This window comes from Microtus oregoni, unplaced genomic scaffold, assembly GCF_018167655.1.
Source record: "Microtus oregoni isolate MIOR12 unplaced genomic scaffold, Mior012 000023F_ref0000262, whole genome shotgun sequence".
In the NCBI taxonomy this organism is placed as follows: domain Eukaryota; kingdom Metazoa; phylum Chordata; class Mammalia; order Rodentia; family Cricetidae; genus Microtus; species Microtus oregoni.
The window spans coordinates 1,186,546-1,211,736 of NW_024543082.1; the positions used below are offsets into that span (position 1 = coordinate 1,186,546).

The following is a 25,191-nucleotide window of genomic DNA, read 5'->3' on the forward strand; positions in this document are numbered from 1 at the left end:
TCCTTTTTTTTTTGTTACTTTAAGAACTTTAAATTTTAGTCTGCATATATTTTTAACACACTTTAAACCATTTAGAATTTTTCTCTGTCTTTGAATCTCTCTTTACTGTATATCTCTCTTTTTCTGACCACATGAGTCTTTAATTTACCAAGCAATATCAGTAGGATTAAAGGCGTGGCTTTGCCAGCTAGATGTAGCCCATTCCTTAGCTTTCCAGCCTCATGGCTGTAGCCAGAAAGCGAGTTTCAGCAGCCTGTGCTTGCAAACCCCGCACAAACCGCCTGCGTAAAAGAGTCAGAGTTTGCCCTGGCAGGACAGCCCAGAAAGCCGGCATTTTTAAACGGCGCAGCTTTTTTCCTGCTACGGCTGAAAACCGAAAAGCATGCGTTCAGCTTTTCGTCAACACTGTTTAAGTGTTTCGTGGCAGGACCTCTTAATGAGGTGCAGGCTTTGCAGCTAAAGCTGAGTCAGGAAGCCTCTCTTAGATGAAAGCGCATGCTTGCCTCTAACAAGCAGAGCAGACCCGAGAACACAGCGAGTCTAGTTGCCATCAAACAAATCATAGCACTTTACTCCAAATGCTCTATTCAAAAGCTCTGTCTCCCGCAGGAGCCAGACAGAGATCTCAATGGCGGCACAGCCCCAGGAAGTCGCGCTTTAAAATGACACAGCGTTTTTTTCTGCTACTGTTGCCGAATTAGGAAATCTCTCTACAGCACACCACCAACAAACAGCAAAAATCTGTGTTAAACTCGCTCTCCCTTATTTTTAAGCCTTCTCAGGTTTTTTAAGTGGATTTAGTCCATCACGTGGGGCGCCATAAGAAGTAATAAGGGCGGCGGCGGGGCTGCGTCCCCAACACCCCAGCCGCCTGCTTGGCTAGCTTATGCCCCGAAATAATTACACAGACACTGTATTCTTTTAATCACTGCTTGGCCCTTTAGCCCTAGCCCTTACAGGCTAATTCTCACATCCCGATCAACCCATCTCTAATAATCTGTGAGCACCGGTCTTACCGGGAAGATTCTAGCCTAGTCCATCCTGGGTCGGAGCTTCATCCCGGGAGTGGGGCATGGCGTCTCTCTCTCAGGCGTCTGCTCCCCGAGAGGGCTTTGGAGTCTCTGACCTCACTTCCTCTTCCTCCCAGCATTTTGTTCTGTTTACTCCACCCACAGGGCCAAGCAGTTTCTTTATTGGCCAATGACCTTCCTCCATCAGTAGAGAATCAATTTCCACAAGATGTCAAATGATCCCTACACGGGATCCATGAAATATGTATACCTTCCCCCAACACACCAAATAAATAGGTTTTTTTTTTTCCTTTAATTTAAAAAGTAAGTGATGTATTCAGTTTGAAGAACTCACTTGGAAGGGGAAGTGACCATCAGGCGGCCCTCCCTCATCAAGTGGTCAAAGACAGTAAAATCAGCAAATGTAGTAACAAGATAGATGAAATCTAGTTAGATTATACAGGGGCATCGGAGGTCCTCATCTGTAACTTTACTGCCAGAGCTGCCCAGCCTCAGCCTGTGTGGACGCAGCAGAGGATACTTTTCAGGGTCAGAAAAAGACTGCAGTAATGTTCTGACTGAGCAGAGGCTTTGACCAGGTTCACAGTGCCAGGGAATTGAGTTGTTTGCTGCTCTCTGCAGATCCCAGCACTGCTCTGTAAGTGCTCGTGTAACATCAGCTGATCATTTCAAGAGTGTGTCTTCTGGCGTGCCCTTGTGAAGACATTATTCTGATTCATAAGATTATGAATTATCCAACATGGATACCCCGGGAGGTCACTCTCCCCGGGCTTTGTCCTAGTGGCGTAGGGGAGCATAGGGCCCTGCCCCATGATGTACAGTCCTGTTCCACGACGTTGGAGATGAAGCTGGGCCTCGAGTCTGCGCCTGCATATTCCTATGGTTTCTCAGAGTCCTCTGGACCGTGACTGAGGAGACAAACCATGCAGGAAACAGTCTTAAACCAGGAAATAGAGGAATGAGACTGCGTGATTGGGAAACTGGATTAGAATTTATTTATGAAATAAAAATGCCCTGTTTTTCAAAAAAAAAAGATTATGAATTATACTATGGTTTAAAATAGCTTCAAAAAAATTTGAAATTTTTTAATTTCATGAATGTTACTTTTGATTACCTTTCTTATTTTGGTGATCATTTAAGTTATAAACTAGTTAAATTTAGTTCAACTATCTGGTTCAGGTATATTTTTCTATAATTACTAACTGCACAAGTTCTGTATTTGAGAGTTTTTCTCTCATGGAAAATTACAGCAATCAAAGTATCTAACATTAATTATTGTAGATTTCTATTTTTAACTGAAAACTGGAATATTCAAGTCCTGCTTTTTAAATTTTACATCTGAATTAAAAGATAATGAAAACTGCTAGTGTTATTTAATTCGTTGAGTTTTCTTTTAGTGGATCAAATATGATTTGAACAAAAACATCCTCCACTAGCCAGTTCTAATTTCTGGTAGAGTTAGACCTTGCTTCTGTTTTAAACTTGTAGACATACTTTATACTTACATATGACCTACATCAAAAGAACAAATAATCTAATAAAAAAATGGGGTACATATCTAAACAGAAGAATCTAAAATGGCTGAAAGATACTTAAGGAAATGCTCAACATCCTTAGCCATCAGAGAAATGGAAATCAAAACAACTCTGAGATTCCATATTATACCTGTAAGAATGGCCAAAGTCAAAAACATTTACAGCTTAGGCTAGAGAGGATGTGGGGTAAAGGAAACAGTCCTCCATTGCTGGTGGGAGTGCAAACTGGTACAGTCACTTTGGATGTCAGTGTGGTGATTTCTCAGAAAAAGAGGAAACAACCTGCCTCAGGACCCAGCAATACCACTTTTGGGTGTATACCCAAACGATGCTCACTTGTACCACAAGGACATGTGCTCAACTATGTTCATAGCAGCATTGCCAGAACCTGGAAATAACCTAAATGCCCCTCTATTGAAGAATGGAGGTACATTTACACAGTGGAGTACTACAAAGCAGAAAAAAACAATGACATTTTAAAATCAGAAGGCAAATGGATGGATCTAGAAAACATATTGAGTGAGGTAACCCAGACCCAGAAAGACAAATATCATATCATATGTACTTAGACCTAAAGCAAAGAAAAACCAGCGTACAATTCATAATCCCAGAGAACCTACACAACAAAGAGGACCCTAAGAGAGACATACATGAATCTCATCCATATGGGAAGTAGAAAAAGAGAAGCTCTCCTGAGTAAATTGGGATCATGGGGACCATGGGAAAGGGTGAAAGGGAGGGGAATGAAGAAAAATATATAGCTCAATAAAACATTTTTTTTAAAAAAAAGAAGTTAATGACCTACTAATTTTAGAGTTTTTAGGTCATTAGGTCAGTTTTAAAGGCACTTTATATAGTTTACATTTTACCTTTAAGAAACTTGTTCTTAGTTTATTTCTTTTTTTCCCCATCAGAGTACAGTCGTTTTGAAGCTAAAATCCATGACTTACGGGAACAACTGATGAGCAGTAGCATTAGTTCAGGGTCGGGTTCTCTCCGAACTAGCCAGAAGCGATCTCTCTACGTCAGGTGAGATTTACTTGCAATTGTGACGTCACTTAATCATTTATGTATGCAGACTTTTAGTTGTTCTTTTTTTACTGTGACTGACTTGAATTTACTATAGAAAAATTCAATACAAATCAGTAAAAACATTTCCATGAGTGACTTTCAGACTTGTCTTTCAAGAGTTAGGATATTATAATTTTAATATTTAGATTATGTGACCCTTTGAATTAATAATGGTATAAAGAAAGGCAAAATAAATGTGGGCTAAAAAATTTAGGTTGATGTTTTAGAATTGATTGCATAAGTTTGTTTGGGTTAAATTTGTCTACATGTACTCCTGCACATACAATAACAAAATGAAAAGTAATGCTGTGAAAGACTACATAAAACTCTAAAACTAGTTAGGCCATTAACATATGTGTTGTAGAAAGGAAACGTAGAGAACAACTGCATTCCACTGTGTCCAAAACTGACTTCTTTCCAAAGAGCAATTAACTCTGCGCCAAAAATTACCCTCCCCGCCCCCAGAAAAAAAGGTGTTGGGTAGCATGGAAAGATTTTACCTTAATTTTCAATTTTCAGCTTAGGACAAAAGAATTCATGTTTGGGGGGCTGGAGAGATGGCTCAGCGGTTAAGGGCATTGCCTGCTCTTCCAAAGGTCCTGAGTTCAATTCCCAGCAACCACGTGGTGGCTCACAACCATCTGTAATGAGGTCTGGTGCCCTCTCCTGGCCTGCAGGCATACACACAGGCAGAACATTGTATACATAATAAATAAATAAATAAATAAATTTTTTTTTTTTTTTTTTTTTTGGTTTTTCGAGACAGGGTTTCTCTGTAGCTTTGGAGCCTGTCCTGGAACTCGCTCTGTAGACCAGGCTGGTCTCGAACTCACAGAGATCCGCCTGCCTTTGCCTCCCGAGTGCTGGGATTAAAGGCGTGCGCCACCATCGCCCGGCTTATAAATATTTTTTTAAAAAAAAGAATTCATGTTTGGATTTCAGTCTGTTTACCACAGTTCTCCTATGGATAGGAGTTTGGAGGGTTTTTTTAAATGTCTAATCAAAATAGACAATAGATAATGTTTACATTTTCTTTTTCTAGATTAACTATGTTTCTTTTCATTTAAGAATCCAATTTAGTTTGTTATTGGATTATAGTGAAAGAAATTTTGGGTGCTGAATTCAATTTTTTTTTTATAGTGAGATGGTGTGTCAGTATATTGCCAAGGCTCTCCCCGAAGTCCTCAACTTAAGCAATCCTCCTGCCTCAATTTCATGGCTAGCTGAGACTACAAGGCTAGCCCAGTGTACCCAAAGATTTTTTTTTTAATTTCTCTTACACACTTTACCAAATAGGATATAATCCTCTGAGAAATTCTGTAATATATTAGGAAAGAAACAGCAAAGTGAAACCAAATAAACTTTCAGAGTAAAACGAAGTAGAGCAAAGCCCCAGGAAGTGTTGGACCTAGCACTGAAACCACCCTGCTCGAAAGTATCTGTGTCACTGCCCCATAGAAGGAGTGCTAATGATCACGTGTCCATTTACTTTCCTCACTGTGAGGAAAAGAAGCTAGAGATCCCAGCACTTAGGAGGCTGACGCAAGAATAATACTGAGTTTTGGGCCCGCCTCGGCTGTATACCAATTCTCTATATCAAATAAATAAGCATGCAATCTGTCCTAAAATACTGAAAGCAATAAAAAATATACTTAAGACTGTTCCCATTACAAAATGATTTCTGTGATTTCTTTTTTGTCTTACTGTCTTATCTATAATGTAAAATTGAGTCTGAATGTTTTGTCAATACAAGTACTATACTATACTAATAATTTGTCTGTACAAATTTCATATACTTCTAGAATCCTATATGGTTTTAAAGTTGATTAATACCACTATAAAAAATTATTATGAACTTTTTCTTCTGAGTCTAGAGCCCTTTTTGATTACGACAAGACTAAAGATAGTGGCCTTCCCAGTCAAGGATTGAACTTCAAATTTGGAGATATTCTCCATGTTATCAATGCTTCTGACGATGAGTGGTGGCAAGCCAGGCAGGTTACGCCAGATGGTGAGAGTGACGAAGTTGGAGTAATTCCTAGTAAACGCAGGTAAATGGTTTTTCTTAACTACTTCAAAGTGGGACATTAATAAGTCATTGTTTATTCTGACATTTTTTTCACTGTGCTGGGTGGGTAGGCCTGAAGCACATTATACTTAGTGAAGTTAGCCCAATCAGTCTGGAAAATACACTAGAGGTGCAAGAGTGGGTAGAAGAGTAACCGAGGATGTTAGTCAAGAAATAGCATAGTTTCAGTTGTAAAAGAATAACATCCAGAATGCTACTGTGTGCTGTGATGGACCTTGTAGGTAACAAGACTGCATTGGGTACTTGAAATTTGCTAAGAAAGTAGAGCCTAAGTATTTTCACCACCCAAAGAATGTTTTAAAAGTCATTATGAACCGGGCTATGGTGGTGCACACCTTGAATCCTGTCTGTCACTCAGGAGGCAGATGCAGGCAGATTTCTGTGAGTTTGAGGCCAACCTTATCTACAGGAAGAGTTCCAGGACAATCAGGGCTACACAGAGAAACCCTTCTGAAAAATATAAAAAATAAATAAATATGTGAGAGGATACTTATGTATGGTTTATAGCCATTGTTTTACCTATAAATATAAAAAATATAACAAATCAAGCCGTGGGCTTTATGCGGGAGGGGCTTACATGTGCCACAGCACAGGTGTTGCAGTCAAGGACAGCCTTGGTGTCAGTCCTTGTCTCCACTTTGTCTGCAACGGGATCTCTTATTCGCCACTGCCTACACCAGGCTAGCTGATGCTATGAGCTTCCAGGAATCCTCCAGTCTCCACATTTCATCACTGTAGGAGGAGTACTGTAGGGTTTGCACTACCACTTCCTGTTCTGTGTTGATTCTGAGAATCTGAGCTGTGATTTAAACAGTTTACACACTGAGCCATCTTCCTAGCCTTGTTTTTGAGACATGGCTTGCTGTGTATCAGGCTGACCTTGAATTCTCAGTCCTCCTATCTGAGCCTCCCAAGTGCCAGAATTGCAGGTATGCATTACTATACTATACACAATTGAAAGTTTTTGAACCCCAGGATTATTGAAACCAGTAAATTGAGAAAGCTGAATAGATATTTTTCCCTAAATAGTGATTTTATGCATGCATTGTTTTTCATGGTGTGATTCACAATTATTTAATCTATCACACTTAAATATAACCAGTGGGGGTCATAGTGGGGTAGCACACACTCTTAATCCCAATCCTCAGAGGCAGAGGCAGGGAGAGCTCAGTCAAGGACAGTCAGGGTACATAGTGAGGCTCTGTCTCAAACAAACAAAAATGTTACCACTGTATAACTGCAAAATATTCTGTCACTAAATTGTCGTTGAGGGGGATGAAACGAAGGTTCAGCAGTTAAGAGCACTCATTGCTCTTCCAGAGGACCAAGGTTTGATTACCCAGCATGCGTGAAGCCTGGGTTCAATCCCTAATGCCTACCACAGAGGAAAAAGAAAGTAAAAGGAAGAAGAGAAAACCTTGTAAAATACTTCATTTTCTTTTTATTTCAATTATCTAGACTAGACTTATTTCAAGATAGCCAGCGAGTGTGGTATTAATACTTATTATAACTAGTTAATTCATTTAGGATCAAATTTATTGATGAGTAGGGTTTATACTTCTTTTAATTGAAAAATGCACCATATCATGTCTGTTTCTCTTATATAGCACAAACAGGTAGTACTACTTTATTTTATTTGCAGTATTAAGGTTTGAGCCCCCACCTCACCTCTGGGCTTTGTGCATGCTACACATTCTTCCACTAGACTGCACCCTAAACCTGAGAGCAGTAGGAAAGTATGCTAAGATGCCAAGATTTGTGATTATTGGTGGGGGGAGGGGGTTATAACTGTTGTTAGCTAGATTTGTATGCTTAGCAAATCCATCTGTTGAATGATCGTATATTTGATGGAAAATCTTATTTTAGGAGTGCAGCCTTTGGCATTCCTCTTTCCTAGATTAAAATATGTGTGCTTGAATTCAGAAAAACTTCTCTGCCTTCTTGATTCAATGCAGCCTCACATCTTAAATATCAAAGCTGCAGCTCCTAAAAGTTGTCATACCCTTTGGAGTCTTGTGTCCTACAAAGGCTTTGCATGTGTCTCACCCAGTGAGAGGCCTGCTGACTTGGGTGTATACCCATCCCCTAGTTCATAAATAGCATTATAGAATATTACTTTTTTCTACCATAAAAATGTAGTAGAAGGGTAAATTTGTCTTTTTTTTTTAATGTGAAATAGGTCTTTGTTTTTACGCACTTTGATGAAGAAGCTTTCGTTCTTTCCAATGAGAAACAGAGCATGAAAAGCAGCCTCCACTGCTCTGCTCTGGGCCTTGGTTTCCCCTTAACCCAAGTGGTGGATGGGGGATGTGCTTCTCCCACTTTGATTAGCTCAAAGTCTATGGATGTCTCTCATACCTTTCATTGCGTTGTACCAAAGAAACATTCTTCAAAATCTGTATTTTAATAATTTATTTTTCATTTTATGTACATGGGTGTTTTGCCTGCATGTATGTCTGTGATGAAAGTGTCAGATCCCTTGAGATTGGAGTTACAGACAGTTGTGAGCTGTCATGTGGATGCCACAGGATGTGAACCTGTGAGCAGCCAGAGCTCTTAACTGTTGAACTATCTCTCTAGCCCCCAAATTCTTGTATATAACATGTTTGAGCCCAGACAGAATAAATTCTGTTAAAAAGCGTGGCACCAAGAGAGAATCTTAAAAGGGAGTTCAGCACTTTGGATGTGAAGTAACAATCTAGGCTTTATAGTGCCCCTCCTTTTCTGCACATCAAAGAAAGGCATGGCATTCCTCCACAGCACCCTTGACAGTTCTGGGCACAGCTAACAACCACAGGCTTCGAGGAGATGTACACGCCTTTATCTTTTTTCTTGAATGTTTTTAAAAGTTAATGTTTTCTTAAATAGAAGTGTCTTCTGTCTAGAAATATAATGCCATGAAGAGTTAAAGTTCTCACAGTTCTTGATTTTATTTCAGGAATACCATTTACAAATACTATTTATTTACTGAACAAAACGATGATTAGAAAAGCCCATTTTTGAATGGTAAATGTTTATTCAATAAATTCTAGTTTAGTGGTACCATCAATAAGTATTGGGACAAGTTTAAAAATTATTCATACCATAAAGACTCTAAGTATTCTTCTGGAGTACTAAAGAACATAAGACGTAAATCTGTGAGGTTAAAGTCCATTGTCCTTACAATAAAACATCAGCTAGTTTTCATATGCTGTTGTGCTGGGTTTTCCTTCAGTATGCTATTATACTTAACAGCTGAAAATTAAAGATTTATAAAAAGTTAATTTACATAATACCAAGTTTTCATGATTAATATTGATGTCACTGTCTAAATGAAATTTTATTTTGTTTATTTACTTGCATATTTGAATAGGTGACCCTTTTGTTATTATTTCCTTGTTTGCGGGACAGTACTCTAGCACATCCTGGCTGGAATTCACTATGGAACACAGTCTGACCTCAAGATTACAATGAGACTCCATTCCTAGTATAGATAGATAGTAATTTAGCAAGGTTTAAATTCAACATTTTTAAAAGCCCTTCTGGCACCTCTTAATCTGTTCACAAAGTATGCCTTTTACCCTTGAAGATATAATGAGGGTTCCTGTTCTCCTTCCAATACACTTTTCAGCTCTGACTTGTATACTATATTGTATCTTTATACTTATATATTATTGAAATTAAGCTTAATTTTTTTCATGTGTATTTCATATTTCAGAGCTACAGAAAAGTACAGAATTTTTCAAGAATACAGTGTGCATCCAAATTCTTGAGTTTTGCTGCATTTGATTTCTCTCTTGAGATCAATTTTTATCATATATGTCCTATGATAAACTAGTCTTGAAAAGAGTAAGGAGACATAGAAAAATTACCAAAGTCTGACAGTGTTTTCAGAGTAATTATGGAACTGAGTGCATGTGAGTGTGTACAGACTGCAGTTTGGTATTTCATAAGACGTTTCTTCATAGTAATAAGATGTGTCGTTTATCAGCAAGTCTAATGAATTTTAGATTATAAGTGGTGTCAGGCAAGGCTATTAATCATATTGGACTTAAATAACATCTAGGGACTGGTGAGATGGCTTGGTCTGTAAAGTGTCACAAAAGTGTAAGAGCCTGTGTTTAATCCTGACACCACATAACAATGTCAGGTGCAGGACAGTGCATACCAGGAACTCCAGCACGGGGGAAAGCAGAGAGGACAGTCCCTCTCTGCTTATGCCAACCACCCAGTCTAGCGTGAAACTCCAAGTTTTGTTCCCAACATCCACATCATATTATACGCTTATGACCTAAGTTCACAGAGGATCCAATTCTTCTGTCTTTCCTGGGTACACACACATTTGTTCATTCTCACATACAGACATGCGTGCATACATACATGTGTACATACATACAACTAAATGCCTTTTTCAATGGTAGAAAACATGTAAGGAAGACCTCTAACAGTGACCTTTGACTTCCATGAATACATAGGTATATGCATGTACACTCATAAACATGTACACACAAAGAGAAAACCATTCTAACCAAGAACAGTAATGTAGACCCATAAAGTCCAGCTGCTCAGAAGGTAAGACAAGGTTTTGAGTTCACATCAAGCTTGAATAACCTAGTGAAATTCCACCTCGAAAACAGAAGAAACAAAATCTAGGAATCAAGACTCAGTGCTAGAAAATATATCTGATATGTGTAAGGCTTAGGATTCATCTCCAGCAACAAAGTCAGTGACCTTCTGTGCTTTGACAGAGTGGAGAAGAAAGAACGAGCCCGGTTAAAAACAGTCAAGTTCAATTCTAAAACGAGAGGAGATAAAGGGGTAAGTATGTGAAATCTCTTATTTCTGGAAATCCTTCAGACAATACACCTTTCCATAATTTTTATTTCAGCTCTGTTATTGAAAAGACTTACTATAAAAATTAACTGAGCAGCTCTCACCTCAGGTCAGAATAGTAGTAATCATTATAAAGTATCTATTCTACAGACCTTTTCAAATTATGTCATTTGATAGACTATTAGTATCTTTTGAACAATATTAATTTTCTAAGTGATGTGGATTCAGCTTTCATTCAGTTTGATTGACTCTTAGTTGAGTTGATGATGCATACTTACAATCCCAAGACATAGAGAGAAGCAAATCGGCAACAGACGTGCTTGTGCTTCAGCTATTCCAGGACAGCTAGTTTATGATTCTTCTATACTATGCTCCCATTAAATGTTATTACCTACCCGGCATGGTGGCGCACACCTTTAAACCCAGCAGTCAGGAGGCAGAGGCAGGTAGGCGATTTCTGTGAGTTTGAGGCCAACCTGCTCTACATAGTTAATTTCAGAACATCCCTGTGTACAAATTGAGACCCTGTCATTAAAGGGATGTGTGTGGGGACGGGGGTGTTAATTTAAGTCACAGTGTAAGTTTACAAGTTAGAAGTTGAAGTCATGGAGAGAGGTATTTAATCTGTATCCCACTTTATCCCATAATTAATTTCTTACTAGGATCCTTGTTTTTTGATGTTAGGATCAACATGAAGCTATATTTGAAGGTAATAAAGTCAAAAGAAGTTGTTTAGATGGCAAAAATATATCACGTTTCTTGCATATTTTAGGTGTTTATTTTCATTTACCTTAAATGTGCTTGAATTTGAAAATATAAGATGTTGATAGATGATAAAGATAGTACAGATTTCAGTTATAATATATATGCAATTCCTAACTACCCGTAATCCTGTGCAGCAAAATGTCCTTAAGTAAACTGAAGGAAGAACATTTACACATGATGTACTGAAATGCTTTTCATAATGATTGGGATTTCAGATTTTTTAATCTGAAGCAAAATTTTATACGCTTTCATTATACTTTAAATAAATGTAAAAGCTAAATCAGCAAATACATTTATTCTCTGTACACCCTCATGACTGTACATCTTATCTCACTAAGCACCCAATGTTTAAAGCTTTAATATTTTAAAGAAATTAAATCTGAATAAATTATATAATTCAGTTTTTGAAAGTGATAAATTTCTGTAAAATTAACTTGAAGTTTTCAGACAAAAGAACAATTACAACTTGTAACCTAAAGTAATATATAAGTTAGAAATTTTTATTAGAAGAAAAATCCCAAGTAAATACTCAGGATATTAATTAACTGTGTTTTCTGTACTTGTTTTATATGTGTATTTAAAAATAAGTCAGTACAGTAAACCATCAATGAATTGAAAAAGAGGTTGCATGTTTTAACTTTCCTTTCATTCTGTAAAAAGTTAACTTAATTAACGACATTTAAATCTTAGTCTTGTTTGTTGACTGTAACCAACTTTGTACACAGTCACTGTGTTCTAACACAGCACCAGAAGTATGCATGGTACTGAGTGGGGTAAAAATACGCTTGCCATTGATACAGAACTGCACTTCCTCCTATAGTGTTTTCTGTCCCTCCTTTCCCTTTCCTTACATGCTGATCTCTAAACTTTTTTTCATTGCAAACCTTTTAACATTTCAGTTCCTCATTAACATTTTTAACACTCATTTAGCTATTTTTTTAAATGCTACATACAAAAATTATATATTTATGTGCTGAATATATGTATCGGGAGTTTGTGGCATTGTATCATTTCTTATGTTTATTGCACTCTTACAACATGACATCAATGATATTAAGAAATTAAAGATTTCTTATTTTTATTGAAAATACAGAAAAACTGAAGGTAACATGTCTCTTCAGTTTTGTATTTTCCATACACTTATTTGTTTGCTTATGCTACTTTAATTTGCACTTTTAATAAATTCTTCACCTGGATGATATTAAGTTAGTATAATTAATACATTTCTTAACTAACACATATTTCTTCCTGTCCTGTATTATGATGTCCTTGTGATATCTCATTTTGGCTAACTGCAAAGATAACAAAAATCAAAACATTTTAAACTTCATGTTTCTTTGGTTATGTGCTAGGAAACTGACTCTGACCACTGTTTATGCAGTAAACAGGGTAAATAACTTTTTTTAAATCATCAGTTTTATCAGAAAACATAAATTCAAGCCAATGATTCTTAGGTAAAAGATTAACATTTTTTCTCTGCTAAAACGTAAATTTTCTCCTTTCTAAAATTTAGACTTAAGTGGGTTTTTTTTAAATCATATAATGCTACTTGACAGTTTATAAAATAGCTGCCAACCAGATTTCCCGCAGTCCTCCACAGCCGCATTTTTAGCTTCTTCTTAAGAGTTCTCTTCTTTCTAGTTCCTTAGAACTTTCAGATTTTAAGATAATTTGCTTAGCTTATGGATATACTTATCTAACTTAATTTATAATGATTATTTTCAAACTAAAACTTGAGTTACAGAATTAGAACTAAAGGCTACTTCCTTAATTGTTTGCACCACATGCTTATAAACAAGGACATGCAATGCAGATTGGTGTCAGTATGCTTCAAAACAATGTGCAGTAATGGCTCCACTTACTTGTGGAAGATACATTTCAAGACTGCAGTGGATTCCTGAGGCTGTGGATGGAACCAAAACTCATATATCCTGGGTTTCTCTTGGAGATACATCTCTCTATAACAAGTATAATTTATACATTAGGCACAATATGAGATTGATAAGAGCTATGCCAATATAATAGAATTGCCATTATTGCTACTCTGGTGCTTTGGTGTGTTACAAAAAATGTTCACTTGAACATAAACACATTGATACCAAGAAGTCAATCTGATAACAAAGATGGCTACCAAATCACTATGAGTCAGTTAGTTATACAGAATAGATGCACTGGACACAATGACAATTCACATCTGGGGTAGGTTGGAGCAGGATAGAATGTCAGATTTCATCCTGATATTCATATCAAGATGCAGTATAAAGCTTGAGAATTATTCATTTCTAAAATAGTCCACTTAATATTTTCAAACCAAGTTGACCACAGGTAATTGAAGCCCTGAGAAGTGGATTGCCAATGGTACAAGACTTCTGTATGTTGCAGCATCTTATGACACAGATCAACTTGGAAAATCAAAGCAAGGTTTCTCTCTTTGGGCTAGTGGTATGACTTAATGGTAAAGCACTTGTCTGCCACGTATAAGAAGACCTGGGTTCAATCCCTAGCACTGCCCCTCTCCCCCCAAAAATTACTTTTTTATATCTTCCCCACTCCAGATAATTGTTTTCATGTCACTGGTAGGTAAGGTCATTTCTCCTTAGAAAGCCTGTAACAGAAGAATGTACAGCCAGCGCTTCCTCTTTAATAAACATCATCATCCTCATGCTTCACAATCTCAGATTAGTGACCGCATAAATGTTCTTTCCATTTGTATGTCACAGAGTTCATACTTAAGTTACCTTTTTCTCTTCAAAAAAAATTTTATTGTTAGATACGTCCTCATAATTATTTAGGTTTGCTTTGTTAATAGTGGCTATTGTGTTAATTTATTGAGCCACAAATAAAGGCATAAAAGAAAAAGCGTAATTAGGACAAAGTAAAACCAGGATTGCTACCTAATACATGAAAGATAATTGAGCAGCAATATAATGTTAAAAATAACTTGGTATCACATACCTATTATTCTGCATGGGAATTATCCTTGAAAAATATTTATATAAATATTAACTGTGTAATAAATATTAGCTTGGATTTTATACTATAATAGTAATCTGATTGAGTCTTTGCTTTTTTTGTCAAGTAGCATTTATTCTTTGAGATAAAATTGAATGTGCTCTAAAATTTTCTTATTTACCACTTCCAAACATTAGAATTATAGGACCTTATACAAAATCAGAAATTCATTTTTTATGTGATCAGTGTAAAATTCATGCTGGCTGCACACTGTGGTCACAGGAGTCAGCTTCCATAGCTGCTAGGCTGGGCCTTTGTGCACACAGAAGTAGACACCCCCTTTGTTTTGCCCCTCCCTCTCTTCTTCAGCAGTCATTCAATGACAAGCGTAAAAAGAACCTCTTTTCCCGAAAATTCCCCTTCTACAAGAACAAGGACCAGAGTGAGCAGGAAACAAGTGATGCTGACCGTAAGTATGTGGATCCATTGGTCAACTGAAAATAGAATGTAGAGGGACCTGCTGCCCTGCAGTTGGTTGTTACCATGGAGACAGTTTCAAGAGCTGCAACAGGTTACTGATTGTCTCAAGCAGGAGAAATTTAATACACACAAATTAATTTGTATGCCAGTCTTCTCTGGTACCTAGGAATTGTTGAACAATGTTTTAAGTTATCTGTTTATAGCTTACATATAAAATAAATATAACTCTTTGAAGTAAGGGCTCATGCAAAAAGCACTTGACACACATTCAAATATTTCTGAGGAAAAAAATGTAATTTCTGATTTATAGGTATAGTACTGCCAGTTTCTGATACTAGATCATCTGGAATCGTTCCATTTTATCTTAATACCATAAATATGAATAATGTAAATTTTACTTGTAAAACATCAAATGACCTAAAATTTTGCCTTTCTATTCTAATCAACTGCTAAGCTCCAGGTTTTATTCTTTTTGTAGGTATCATTTAGTAACTCATTCTAAACTTTGAAAAATCTAAAACCAGTCTTCGTAAGATGTGTGTACCTGTAATGGTCTTGGAACTGTCTCTTATTGTAGCACCAATTCTATGCATCACTGACAATTATTCTTTTTGATTGTCTTTTATTGCTTGCTCTCTGGGGACTACTCTCTACAGGAGATCCCTGACGACATGGGATCAAAAGGCCTGAGTAAGTGACCGAAACACTCCCAAGTTATTTTTTAACCTCCTTCCTTACTTAGGGACATTTTGAGATTGATAGTAGTGTGCCTTTCTGGCATGAGGAGGTATGTGCTTTAGATGGCTTTTAGACTGTCCATGTTTGTAACATGCTTGGGATTTTTATTTCTAGAATACAATTTTTGTTGTTTTCTTGTGTTCCCTTTTTAACATACCACTTGAAAAACTTGGTTACATTTGAGTTTTATAATTTTTCTGGTAGTTACCTTTGCTAGAAAATTTTTGACTCTAGACATTTTAAACACTTTTTTAAATAGTACCACCTGCCCATTTTAATAGGATATTGACATGTACACCTTTGGAGCTTTGGGTCTTCCTTTTTAAAACAAGTTTAAATCACTACAGTAATATGTTAGAGAACCCTTGTTTTAATGTGAAATAGACATCAAGTTCAAGTAGCAGTCTAGGGGAAAATTGAGTAGCTTCCTTTCTTAAGACTATAAGAAGCGATATAGAATATATTATAACTAATGTTCCTCCCTTAACCAGGTTGTTTACTTTGATTTGTTGTTGTTCTTGTTCTTCTAGTTTTTGTTGCTGCTCTTAACTTTCTATCTACCAATTGGTCATCATATAAAGATTAGCCAATTCTAATATGTAGAAGGAACTCGATGTTTGAATAAGCATGTGACATATGCCTGTAATCCCATCACTAGCTTTGTGAGTGTAATCCCATCACTGGTCTACAAAGGGAGTTATAGTTTTAAATTAGGTGTTTTCAAATTGTTGAAGTATGAAAAGTCACCTAATACTACTAAGTTAAATTTAGGTGATCATGACTCATAGAAATAATCATTCAAGCTAATTTTTTTTAATTGTTCATTTCATTTGAATTATTAGCCATTTTAAAAACTTGTAGTTTTATTGATAATTAACTAGTTAGCCTTCTAAGAACTACATCATTAAATAATAAATTTTACAGTTTTAGTGATGGATTTTTCACTTCAATGATTTACTTTCACTTTGATCTTAATGAGTTGGGTCTGCACTAGGCAGAAGAGAGTACTTTATATGTGAAGAACTTCTGCCAGGCCTACTTCACTCTGGGCGTCCTTTGCTCTTTCTCATGTTTGCATATGTCTTCTTAGTTGGGTTAGTAGGGAGGTGGAGAGGATATGAGAGGAGTTGAGGTAGGGGAAAACATCAAAATATATTGTATAAAATTGTTTTTAATTAAAAAGTATAATTTGGTGGCACCAAGGATTTCCAGTCATTAGTGGCAGCTTCTTTACATTTTAGAACATTTTGCCAATGAAAACTTCAGTAACTGGAAAATAGCTCCACAGATTACTGATGCTCTAGGATTTATTCTGAGGCTGATTTATTTTAGAGGTTATATGGATCAACTTGGAATTTTTGAATCTCCTTGAAGCAGCACAGACCTATGAAAATACTCCATAAATGGAACTGAGCCCCCACTGACACTGATGTGTATGATTATGGCTCCCACACTTTATGCTGTTGTATATGCTTAGTACCTCACCCTGTGTCTCTCTAATTGGGAATTGAAATTTCTTAAGAGAAAAATAACTGATTATCAGGCAATGTCACTTGGTGAAAGATTTAACTTTCTACACAGTGTTAAAATTCATCGAATTACATGTATCTGCTTCATTTCACAGGAATTGAAAGAATTTATTAACTTGGCAACCTAAAGGTCACGGTTTTATTCAGAAACTATTGAAGGCAATAGAAAAATACCAGTAGATCTCTAAAACTGAGTATGAAGGAAATTATCACATAAAATAAACACATAAAGCATTATAGGCTGGTGGTTACTATAGAGAAAATACTCGAAGAAGGATACTTATGACTTCATTATATGCTAAAGTTCATAATACACCAAAATAAGACTAACGGAGATGTAACTCAGTAGACGATAGATGATTGAAGTTCTAACAGTTTCAGAAAGGACTTCTCCCTGTCTAGAACACACTCACTTTCTGTTTTCACAGTTTTCAGTTTTTTAAGGCACCTCGGCTAGCCACATAGGATTCTTGTGTCTGTCTAATTTCTTCTTGTTCCAAAAGCTGATATAAACAGAGTTGTGCACAGCACTCAAGTGCCAAAACCAGACTTAGTTTTACTACTTTTGTTACAAATAAGATGTTAAGTAGTATTGCTTGTGATTGGCAGTGTAACATTTGCAGAGAATAAAAAAACACACCCTGTCAGGAAGGAAATGTTTGAGAAGACAGGTAAAACGTGGTTAAATTTGAAATAATCGTTCCTACCAGGCATCTTTAAAATAGAGAGGCAAGGGAGAAAGGAAGGCAGAGGAGAGGGAAAGGAGGAGAGAAAACTTAGGGAATGCTTTCTTCATGTATTAAAAGGCTCAGCCTAGATTTGAAGGCTCTATTTGCATCAAGTGCAGGTTTTTTATGAATCAAGAAACAGGCTGTCCACTAGAAAACTAGACAAGGGATGAGACAAGTGTTTTGGCTTTCTGTTACTAACAAAAACCTAAGATAATCGGCGTATAAAGACAGATGTCCATTTTGACTCAGTTTGGAAGCTGCAGTCAGTGATCACTTGGCCCTGTAGCTTGGGAGGCATGTGGCAAGATACAAGATAGCATGTAGTAATGGGGGCGGCGGGGCTGCGTTCCCAGCACCCCGGCCGCCTGCTTGGCTAGCTTATGCCCCAAAATAATTACACAGACACTGTATTCTTTTAAGCACTACTTGGCCCTTTAGTCTCACATCCCGATCAACCCATCTCTAATAATCTGTGAGAACCAGTCTTACCGGGAAGATTCTAGCATAGTCCATCCTGGGTCGAGCTTCATGGCATGTGTCTGCCCGGGAGCCGGGAGTATGGCATCTCTCTCGGGCGTCTAGAGCTGTGGAGTCTCTGACCTCACTTCCTCTTCCTCCCAGCATTTTGTTCTGTTCTGTTTACTCCTCCCACCTATCTTCTAACCAATAAAATGGGCCAGGGCAGTGCCTTTATTAGCCAATGACCTTCCTCCATCAATAGCACATCATTGAAGAATGTGTGTGGTGTCGTAAACTGTTCGTCTCATGGTTCCAGGAAGGACAGAAAAAGCCCAAAAAGATTAGTGTCCTACTACCCTCTTGGAGTGCCCTCAGTGACCTAAATCTGCACACTAGGCTGCACTTACTAAGTGTCTACACCTTCTGATTATACCAAGCTGAAGACCACGTTCTTAATTTATGGCCCTTTGAGATACGCCACAGGTGCAGCTCCTAGCACAGCAGAACTCAAAAGATGAGCAGATAGAGCAAGCATATGTAAAAATACTATTTCCCCAGTAATCAACATATACAAAATGACACCTTTACCCATTGCCTGAAGACACAATCCGTGATGGGGTTAGTTCTGTAGAGTAGCCTTTTAAAGCACTGTGATTACAAATATAAATTAATATAGTCTTTCTCAAAACTTTTCTCTTTTGGCACATTAAATCCCTTTCAAGGAGATTATCTTCAGGATATAATTGGAGATGGAGATAAATTTTATCTTTATTTAAAAGTAACAACAAGAATATAGGTTGAAGCCATCCTGGCTTAATTTGGAAATGGTTAATGAAATATGATCTATCTGTATTTATAGTATTATATGACAATTAAAAATTATGTTAAGAACCAGGTCATTCATGCCCTGAGAAGACACAACAAGAGCATCACAAGCCTGAGATCAACCTGGTCTACATACAGATGGCATGGGAAATGCTCACAACAAAATAAAAATGAAGCTACACACTTCAGATATGCAAACAGAACGTGCTTGGCACTCTGAAATATTCTTATGCATGTCTTTTGATACGCAGATAAATGCCTTTCAGGGAAATAATATAGAAGAGGGAGAAATTATTGGGTCATACGTATACATTTGTTTAGCTTTACAGAATTGGTTCTCCATATGCATAGTTTCCTTATCTAAGAATTGAGCAAAAAGATTAACCTGGGCTCAGAGAGGCAGGTTAGCAGCTAGGTGACAGGAAGTAGCAGGGAGGAGCTTAGAGTGAGATTTTTTTTGGGGGGCAGTGTGGAAGAAAGTGGCTTCCAGGGGTGCCAGCTAAGAAAGAAAATTAGGCAGTTGCTAGTCTTTAACTCTCTGAGCTCACAGGTTTTCACCTTAGCCTTTGAATCTCAAGTTTTATTAGAACTATAAAGATTTAGTTAGAACTACCTTTAGCTGCAGTAACAGAGCTCCCCTAGACTGCGGCCTGAGCAGTCCAGCCCCTTGTAGTTTAAAGCGCAGCTACTGGGACTAAGGTAAAACAGCATTTTGGTGCCCAAATAAAGCAGGCTTTGTCTGGGCCTCCTACCAGCTCCCAGACACACTTTTTAATTATGAATGTTCAGCCCTAGCTTAGGCTCATTTCTTGGTAGTTCTTAATTTAACCTGTTTCTCTTCATCCACATTTTGCCTTGGGTCTTTTTATTTCTCGTTCTGTATGTCCTGCTCTATCCGGCTGGCTGACAGCTACCTGGATGGCTGGCCCCTGCCATCTCCGTCTCTCACCTCCTCCTACTACTTATTTTCTAACCCACCAGCCCCACCTATTTCTCTTTTGCCTAACTATTGGCCATTCAGCTTTTTATTAGACCAATCAGGTGCCTTAGGTAAGCAGAGCAACACACCTTTACATCTTTTAAACAAATCATCATAAACAAATGTCAACATCTTTAGTTACAATAATATTTCACAACAGAATATTTGGGGAGAAGAATCCAAATATCTGCAAAGCATAAATTTTGAATTTGCCACATACTCAAGGCACTGCACTAAATGCATTGAAATGACATCCTCCTCCTGCAGCTTCCTGCATTTCACAAATCCTCAAGTCTTTCTATAGCACTTGTATTTACTGTTACTGACTTCACAGCCTCCAGTGATGTAAATTGAATTGGCTTTAATTTCCTTCTCATTCGCTGAACGATACAGTTTAGGCATATTTACACTGCATTGAGTAGTGTAGAATCAAAAATGGATTAAAGTATATGGGAGACGACTATGTCACTCTGCGTATATTCCCAGCATTTGGGAGGTTAGAGGCTATGTGAGAAGTTCAAGGACAGACTAGCTACCTATTATAGGACAGCCTGGATTACATGAGGCTCTGTCTCGGAAGGAAAGGAGAGAGTGGGAAGTACATGCAGATCCTACAAGTTTTATGAAAGGCACATTCACATCCTCATTCTCTTACCTCTGGAGTCCTGGAACAACCTTTGGTGGATACTTAGGGATCACTGTGCTGAAAAATAATTTTCCAGATTGTTTTTACTCATAATCCTACCCCCAGTTGATGATTCTGGCTCCTTATATCCTTGTCTCTGCTTGGCATGTCTGGTTTTATTATGTTGTAAGTAAATTTAAACACCTTGTAATCTGTGTATTAGCTTTCTAACTTTCTTGGGCAAATTATGTTCAAGGTTTTGTTTTGTTTTTATGTTGGCAGAGCTAGGGCTTGGGCCGAGTGCTTCTTCATCCATGCTCAGCAAATGTTGTATTACTGAGCAGCAGCCCCATCCCCAACAGATTATTTTAGAGGAGGGGCGCTTTACTTTTCTTGTTAGTTCTCAAGCAATACCAAGTGATTATCCTAGTCCAAAGCCTACGCTCAGAATAGCAGGGTTTTTTTTGTTTTGTTTTGGTTTTTTTTTTTTTTTTTTGGATTTTCGAGACAGGGTTTCTCTATAGCTTTTGGTTCCTGTCCTGGAACTAGCTCTTGTAGACCAGGCTGGCCTCAAACTCACAGGGATCCGGCAGAGGCAGGCCTCTGCCTCCCGAATGCTGGGATTAAAGGCATGCACCACCACCTCCTGGCTGTGAAGTTTTATTATAGAGGAACTAAGCACAGAAAATATGAGAACACACAAAGTTTATTATAGTACACCTTTGGGAGTTTTAAAGAGTTAAAGGTGAGTAGGTGAAGTAAAAAAGAATCATAACTTTTTATTCTATAGTATATCAGATTGAAGGGTAGAACAGTAAACCCTGTCTTCTGTTATACCCTACTTTGTAACTTCCAGCTCAACATTAATCACATTGTCTATTACATACCCACTATTCTTGGCCTGCAGATAACTAATTTTTCTTTCTTTCACAACTTAGAGATTAAAGATTGTAATGCCAGTCCTTAGACAGGCTTCAGAAGTTTTTGGTTTTTAATGGGGCATTCCTCTTGTAACAATTTTTTTAAAAAATAGGATAGGTAAAAAGTGTGATATAAACTAGGACATTTAGCATTATTAAGGTTATTTTAAAGCAGTTTAAAGCAAACTGAAATATTTAACAGGTAAATTATAATTTATAAATTAAATTGAATTTCAATGATTGTGTTGAGGTCCATGTAGTAACATGAAAAAGAAATGGGAGGGGATTTAAAAGATAGTTCAGTGTTTAGAACAGTTGCTTCTACAGCTATAAGGACCAAAGTTCGAATCCCCAGGTCCCATGTAAATGTTGAAGGCAAAGGCAAGGGTGCCCAGAACAAGCAGTACAGCCAGTTAGACTAGCAGTATCATTGAGCTCCAGCTTTAATGAAGAAACCAGCCTCTATGAAGAAGGTGAGGAGCTGCTGAGGATGAGTGTCAGCATCCACTTCAGGCCTCCACATGCATGCACAGCCACATACATGGGCGGAACCACATACATATAAAGCATGTATATGAACACATGAACATGGAAAAAGAAAAATTAATATAAACTTTACCTGTTTTTAATGTGTACTTGTCATGTTTAATTTATTCTACTTCTAATATTTAGGCATAATTATTTTACTGAAGTTTCTTATAAGAAAAAGTCATAATTTCTACTGTTTTATTCCCTAGCAGGGTCATACATATATAAATTTTAGTTATTTTTACCCCATCGTCCTCTCTGGTCCCCATGTACCATTCTTCTTCCCACAAGTCTCTTTCTTTCATGTCTGCTTCCCTTTTGCAGCCCACTGAGTATTAAGTTTCTTTGAGCATGATATGGAGAGATTATTTGGTGACCATACCACTGAAAAAAAAAATTACTCTCCCTCTCCTAATTCTATTTTTAAAACTTTAAATCCTTTATTTAAAATGTAAATTGTGGGACTGGAGAAATGGCTCAGAGGTTAAGAGCACTGACTGTTCTTCCAGAGGTCCTAAGTTCAATTCCCAGAATCCACATGATGGCTCACAGCCATCTGTCATGAGATCTGGTGCCCTCTACAGGCCTGCAGGTGGGACGCTGTATACATAATAAAGTGTGTGCCCAACACCTGGCCTTAAAAAAACAAAACCTAAGAGTGATGGGCTCATGCCTCTAACTCCAGCAATTAGAAGGCTGAGGCAGGAGGATCAGGAGCTCAGGGCCATTTTTAGCTACAGAGGTTCAACTAGGGGAAACCCTGTTTCAATAAAAAACCAAATATACATACATACATAAATACATACATACATACATACATAAATGGAATGTAAATTGTGGTTAAGAAAGGTCTGTACATTAAGGCTGGGAGGTTGCACAGTCAGCAAACTACTTCTCATACAAGCATGGAGACCTGATGTTTAAAAAACAAAAGGCCTAGTGGAATAGCACATGCCTGTTGAAAGAGGCATGAGTGATCCTGGATGGCCCCATTGCTGTTGGGAGACCAGGACCAAGAGCAAGAAACAGAATATGCTGGTTTTATTAAAGGCAAGTGTGGAGGGGAGGAAGGGAGAGGTGGGGAGAGAGAAAAGGGAAGGAAGAGGAGGAGAGAGACAGAAAGCTGCCTCTTCAAAAGGAGGGTGGGATTAGGAATGGCAGAGTTTGTCTCTTAAAGGGGCAGGCTACTGTCTCGAATAATCCTGCCAGGTGTCAGGGAAGGCCAACATAATTATAATCCCATCTTTCTCTTATCATAAAAAGGTAGGAAATTAAAGAATAGGTGGGACAGGAACAGGGGCTCTGGGTTCTCAAGACTGCTTCCTGTTGATTTTATAGCCATGGAAATCTTGGGGGCACCTACCTGAGAAAGCTGGGGTGCTGGCCATGTCCTGGAATATCTGGTTGCCTCACTGTTTCCATGCTCTGGAACTGTCCAGTGTCTCTTGGACCTAGTGAGATGTTGGCAGAGCAGAGGACAGGCCCTAGGAGAGGAGGGGGATGGGAGAGCCTGTCTAGTTCACAGCACTAATGAAAGATTACAAGGCAGGTGACCCTGGCAGATCCCACTGCGGGTGGGGAACCAGGGACCAAAAAAAAAAAAAAAAAAAAAACAGAATATGCCATGCAGAGAGAGCTTGGGTATGGAGAGTTTATTTAGAGGCTATTGGGAGGGTATGGAGGTAGGGAGAGGAGAAAAGGAAAGAGACAGCTGCCTCTTCAGAATAACAGCAGAGGGAGAAGAGACCAGTTTGCTTCAACAGAAAGGGAGAGACTGGGAGTGGGCAGAGCTTGTCTCTTAAAGGGACAGTCTACTGTCTGGGTTCATCGTGCCAGGTGAGAGGGAAGGCCAGCATAATCCTAACACCTATAATCCCAGCACTTGGGAGTGAGAACGTGTAGGTCTTGACCAATCAGTGAGCTCCAGATTTAATGAAAAACGGTCTCAAAAATAAGATGGAGATCCAGAGAAAAAGACAGTATTGACCTCTGGCCTCGACACACACAGTTTTTTGAGAGAATTGATCCTTTTCTTTGCAATTTAAAATCAGCAGGTTTGTTTTACACTCTGATGCAGGTCTACTGTTCTCCTTTCTGCAGAACTGCTTAATTGCCTGAGCAGACCTGGGCCTCAAACTTTTTTGTCCTTAAAATGTTCTTGTTCTTCTCTCCCTAGCATTATACATTTAGGTTTCCCTCTGTCCTTGAAAGTTTCTGTTGTTTGGTTTTCTAAATAAAATTTTTGGTCTTTTATTCAAGGAAGATAGATAGAAAGATACTTATTGAGCAATGAGTACCTGGTACAAAATGGGGCGGCTTTTGAGCGGAAGCTAGGTGGCTTTTTACTATTTACTGGGGGAGTTGTCTTGTTCTGGAGAGTAGTCTCTTGTCACAGGACAGTGGCTAAGGAATGCTGACCTATTAAAACGCAGTGATGCATCTCAGATTCCCTTCCTCATTACCTGTGAGACAGTTGTCACCTACACAGCTTCAGGTGGCTGTGGTAAATGACAAAAGGACCTGTCCCCATCAGGAAATGGCCTCTCTCTGCCCTTAGGTGGTTTTTCCTAAACTAAATGGTACCAAATATAGTTTCTCCTTTTGGATTTTATGGTATGATATTTAAGAACTAATTCAAGATTATGTTTTATCTGTTGTGTATTCTACTTGGGTTTTTACTGAAAATTTTGTTCATAAACATAAATTTAGAGAGTAAGGCATTTTCTTTTACGTCAGGTATTTCCTTGTGCTAATTTGTGTTAATTTAGTTGAAAATTTAACTTTTTCATGGAAAATCTAAAATGCTTCGTAAAAATTCTGTGGTTTTTTTATGGGAAATTTTATGTGGTTCATATCTCAACATTTACAATACCACCTTGTTTAATTTTGATAATTTGCTTTTATCCACTTTTAAATTAATGACACTGTTTTCTTTTTCTTTTCATTTTCCTTCGATTTCAGAGCATGTAACTTCTAATGCCAGCGATAGTGAAAGTAGTTACCGTAAGTGTTCTATGTCACTTATTCTTTTGTAAAAGAAGTAATCAATATCGAACCAAAAACTCACACTCATTAGCACCAGCATGATACTCTGAAAGTTTCAGATCTTAGAACATCTATTC

At 37.8% G+C, this 25,191-nt stretch overlaps 1 protein-coding gene and 1 non-coding gene across 22 annotated transcripts in view; both read left to right on the forward strand.

Annotated features, from left to right (window-relative positions):
- Nucleotides 1-25,191, forward strand: part of Dlg1 (discs large MAGUK scaffold protein 1) — a 190,771-nt gene that overhangs the window by 142,802 nt on the left and 22,778 nt on the right. For 10 of the 21 annotated variants that reach the window (XM_041673114.1, XM_041673115.1, XM_041673118.1 and 7 more), the window contains 5 exons: nucleotides 3,481-3,595; nucleotides 5,512-5,688; nucleotides 10,454-10,523; nucleotides 15,392-15,425; nucleotides 25,031-25,072. In XM_041673114.1, the coding sequence (XP_041529048.1) occupies nucleotides 3,481-3,595; nucleotides 5,512-5,688; nucleotides 10,454-10,523; nucleotides 15,392-15,425; nucleotides 25,031-25,072 (438 nt within the window). Of the gene's footprint in view, nucleotides 1-3,480; nucleotides 3,596-5,511; nucleotides 5,689-10,453; nucleotides 10,524-14,624; nucleotides 14,725-15,391; nucleotides 15,426-25,030; nucleotides 25,073-25,191 lie in introns of all 21 variants that reach the window. The other 11 variants (XM_041673109.1, XM_041673111.1, XM_041673112.1 and 8 more) reach the window with 2 other exon arrangements.
- LOC121462090 lies at nucleotides 1,766-1,969 on the forward strand. Its single transcript, XR_005976262.1, has one exon. It is a non-coding gene; the product is annotated as a small nucleolar RNA SNORA73 family (small nucleolar RNA).